The sequence below is a fragment of the Aegilops tauschii genome, chromosome 2 (genome assembly GCF_002575655.3).
Source record: "Aegilops tauschii subsp. strangulata cultivar AL8/78 chromosome 2, Aet v6.0, whole genome shotgun sequence".
Classification (NCBI taxonomy): Eukaryota; Viridiplantae; Streptophyta; class Magnoliopsida; order Poales; family Poaceae; genus Aegilops; species Aegilops tauschii.
The window spans coordinates 273,697,000-273,701,392 of NC_053036.3; the positions used below are offsets into that span (position 1 = coordinate 273,697,000).

The 4,393-nt window shown below is 44.3% G+C and overlaps 1 protein-coding gene across 2 annotated transcripts; it reads left to right on the forward strand.

Moving 5' to 3' along the window:
* Window positions 1–706: 706 nt before the first annotated feature.
* LOC109759324 (thioredoxin H-type-like) lies at window positions 707–4,014 on the forward strand. 2 transcript variants are annotated; one of them, XM_020318149.3, is made up of 3 exons: window positions 707–884; window positions 3,413–3,535; window positions 3,629–4,014. In XM_020318149.3, the coding sequence occupies exons 1-3, from the start codon at window positions 795–797 to the stop codon at window positions 3,728–3,730; spliced, it is 315 nt and encodes a 104-aa protein (XP_020173738.1). In that variant the 5' UTR covers window positions 707–794; the 3' UTR covers window positions 3,731–4,014. The 2 variants fall into 2 exon arrangements, with proteins under 2 accessions (XP_020173738.1, XP_073364576.1); XM_073508475.1 differs by having other exon boundaries at window positions 3,413–3,534; window positions 3,615–4,014.
* The last annotated feature ends 379 nt before the right edge of the window (window positions 4,015–4,393 follow it).

Genomic DNA, 4,393 nt, shown 5'->3' on the forward strand with positions numbered 1-4,393 from the left:
ATCCCGATCTGAATCGGGAGAGTGGGAAGGGGAAACGAGAGGTGGGGTCGGGACTCGGGAGTGGGGTTGACTTCCTTCGATGGGGGGATTTCCTTCGATTGATGTAAGGAAAGCTAATGAAACCAAATGACTACGGACCGCTACATTAAGAGCAGAAAAATTAGAAATAAAAGGCAAAGATCAATGCATTAAGAAAGTTAGGATTTAGAATTGATTGTCATGAAACTGGATTTTATTGATTGGTAATATGCTATCATTTCTTGCCCATTTGTAACATGTCTAGTTAGGAAATTTTGAAAAGGTTAGGAAAGCTTTTGTTGTGAGGATAAAAAACCAAGGTGAGGAGATATGGTGGTGGGATGTGAGACGAAAAATAACCAAACGAAAACCAGACGAAAATGATGGAACTATTCAACCAACTCGTTCATTAGGAGTAGAGATAAGAAAAAACCCAGAAAAAGTAGAATCAATTGCTTAGCCGCGTGGCCCATCCGGGACGAGCAAAACCGACGGAACATTCGAGAAGAACGCGTCTGCGATCAACCAGCAGCAGCAGGCGTCCGAAAACGAGCGTCGTGACGTCTTGGTCTAGCGGTCTGCGGTCGGTGCGAGGAACATGACACCCCTGACCCTGAGGGCATCCCAGTCATTTCACGCCAAATTATGTTCTATAAATACGCCCCCACCTGTGCCATCAAATCTCGCAAATCTGTCTCACCCCAAAGACAACAGAAAACCTTATTCACGCACGCACGCACCAAAATCACCTTCCATCTCATCACCGCGGAAGGGGGATGGCCGCTGAGGAGGGAGCCGTGATAGCGTGCCACACCAAGCAAGAGTTCGACACCCACATGGCTAATGGCAAGGATACCGGTAAGCTGGTACGCGAATGAGATCCCCGACCCAATCCTCCTCCTCCTTCTCCCTTTTTTTCCATAAATTTTTAGGTGTTTGTGGGGTCTAGGTCATCTCCGGTTCGTCGTAGCACTAACGCGATGTTGAGAAACTTGACATCAATCTGTGCGGGAGTGCGGCGGAATTGCGTTTCGGATGATTAGGGTGGATGATTTTCTGACTTGTTCAGATCTCATACTTTTGCTAGCAAATCCTAGTTTTCGTCTCATGGGTCGCCCAATTCGAAACCGGGATTGCACAGTCCCGATCTGTAGCTTAGTATTACTACTAATGTTTATCTCTGTGTGATGCCCCTAAGGTGCATGATTTTAGTAAATGGCTGACGAGAGAGGGAGAGGGAGTTTTTGAACCTTTGGTTAATGTTTGTTTAGGTTTACTGTCAGGTGTTACGTATGGTTGATCTTAATCTGTGGTTAATTTGTTCAGGATTACCAGGTGAGGGTTGATATCCTAATTTGGTAAAAAACTGTTCATTCAACTTTTGAGAGGATTGAGATCTTGATATCCTCATTTGGTCAAAAACTTTGAACAGATTGCCTGTTAATTTTGCAATGTGTAAATGGTATAGCTTACTGTATTTGAAATCACCCTTATTTATCCTAAGGTGCGTGATTTTAGTGATTTGGCCATTGGTGGTACCTTTGGTTAATATTTGTTCAGGATTACCAGGTGAGGGTTGATGCCTTAGTTATGCATGATTGATCATAATCTGTGGCAAACATGTGCATTCAACTTTTGACTTTGGCATAACTTACTCGAGAATTGAGATCTTGATATCCTAATTTGGTCAAAAACCTTGGAACAGATTGAAGCAATGTGTAAATGGTACAGTTTACTATACTTAAACACATGCTTTCAAGGCGAACCGAGATAAATTTAGCATTATTTGGAGGTGATGTTGGAATTGCTTAAAATTCGGGTGTGTCGTAGGCGAACTTAGATAAAATTTGGCAACTTTTGGAGCCAATGTTGAAATATTGTGAAATTCAGGTATTTTTGAATGCAAACTGAGATAACTTGTTGAAACGGTATAGAATTCAGGTCTTGAATCAACCCTGAACATTTTTTGTTGGGGGTTGCCACAGAATCTGGCTCTGCCAGTTACCATATTCAAACAATTGTTTTATTTCAAAATCGTGATGAACATAATACCTTTCCAGTTTCATTATTGCAAATATTGCTCCCGCTTCTTTCTTAGGCAACTATCATATTTCTTATAACCACCCAAAAAGACAAAATGGCATCCCCCACCCCCTTCACCATTGTCTTCATCCGCCCTTACTCAGTATTGTTGACACTTCAAAAGTCCATTGCACCTCCTTACAATTGCTTGTGCACCTACCTCAAAAACATGAGCAAATCAATAGCATTGAAGGCAAGCAGTTAGGATGCATTGTTGAGTCACAAACTTGCACTTGCATTATTTCTGAAAAATTATCATGCTATATCTTGCAACAAGCAGCGCTACATAAACTTCATACAGACGGAAATATAGAATTTGAAGAGGCACTCTAAAGATTGTGGTTGAGGTCCAGATAGTTAAGAGAGGCACATTCACTTCTCGTGCACCATGTCCTGCAACCCGTGCAAGAAAAGAAAAGGAACTTGAAACATCAGTTACACTACTCAATCCATCCATCTATTTAGCAGCGACCAAGTCCAAGTCCAGACCTCATCTCACTCAATTCATCCATCTATTTAGAAGTGAAAGAGCTGGTGCATGCCAGGTGTTCTTGACGGCGGTGCCCTTCATTGACCTTGGAAGCGGAGAGGTGGTATGGGGATGGGTTTCAGAGTGAGTGAGAGGAGGCAACGGCAGATGGGAGGGCGGGGGTGTAGCCAAAGGCGATGGTGGCGGAGTGATCAAGCGTGTTTTCTTCACCAAACAGATGTGCATGTGGGGGGGTCGGGGGGTGGCGCACGAGGGGTTAAGGAACAACATTGGGGATAGGGGTGGCTAGTTTTCTGGAATTTTTTCCTTGCGAGGGTGCATTTTTTTAGCGTGTGGGGGCATCGTGGGAGGGTGGGGAGGAATCGGAACGAATGAAATGATGTATGTACTATGTACTCTCCTAAAATAGTCAAAGGATACTGTTGGTGAGCTATCTATCTGCCAGTCATATAGTCCAGTGGGCATGGGGGGGGGGGGGGGGGTTGGCGCACGAGGGGTTAAGGAACAACATTGGGGATAGGGGTGGCCAGTTCCTGGATTTGTTTCCTTGCGAGGGTGCATTCTTTTAGCGTGTGGGGGATCGAGGGAGGGTGGGGAGGAATTGGAACGAACGAAATGATGTACGTACTACGTACTCTCCTTAAATAGTCAAAGGATACTGTTGGTTTTGTAACCTTGGTCCTTGTTACAAGCTTAGTACTTGGCAGTGGCTGTGTCACTATGAAGCTGCAATTATATTTTCTTGTCCTTGACTAGCTATTCCTTTCATGTTCATGTGACCTCACTCTCACTGTGAATTTTATGTACTTCCTTGCTCTTCAGGTGATCATTGACTTCACTGCTTCTTGGTGCGGTCCTTGTCGTGTCATAGCCCCAGTCTTTGCTGAGTACGCCAAGAAGTTCCCTGGCGCCATTTTCCTGAAGGTGGACGTTGACGAGCTGAAGGTAAGCATAGCTCCATGATCCTCCATAATATGTCTCCTTAGTGAGAGTGAAATAATGTCCTTCATTTGCTTGTTCAACGGGACGTCGCTAAAGCATACAACGTTGAGGCAATGCGGACCTTCCTGTTTATCAAGGATGGTGCGAAGGTGGACACTGTTGTCGGTGGTAGGAAGGATGATATCCATACGAAGATAGTGGCCCTCATGGGTTCTGCATCTGCCTAAGAAGGGAAGAGTGATGCCCCTCTTATGTCAATAAGAGCCAACACCTGGTGTAAGTAGTTATCGCTGCAGTATGCTTCGGCTTAGTCGTGTCTGAACTTTGTGATGATTCGGTTTAGTGTTTAGAACTTCAGACATTTGCACCGGTTGTTCTGAATTACAGTACCTAATGTTTGCTACAGTTGCTTCGCTATGAAGTTTGGATAACTATCCTGTCTGAGTGTTAATGGAAAGCCAATATGCCGCTGACCTTATTTATCTTAACTGTATGCTGATTGTTGAGCATATCACTGCGTCTTCAAGCCGCAGCACATGCACATCGAAGTTTCTTTTTGAGTGTTATTTTTTTGACGAAAAATCAACAGATTGCTGATTTTCATTGATGAAGTGGTAGAAGAAAACAGTTACAGGGACTGGAAGGAAAAGAAGAAAGAATCCATGCAAAGCGCCAGCAGCCTCGCTATAAACACTGGCAAAGATCACAACTCAAGGTGGTTCAAAAAAGCTGGCCATGGGGGCTAGACCCGCCTGTACCCACACTCTGGCCTCGTCTATGATTCTTGAGTGCACTTGGGACGCCGTGCTGGCTCTTGCATTGAAGATCATTCCGCTCTTTCTAGATGCAACAATTTTTCGT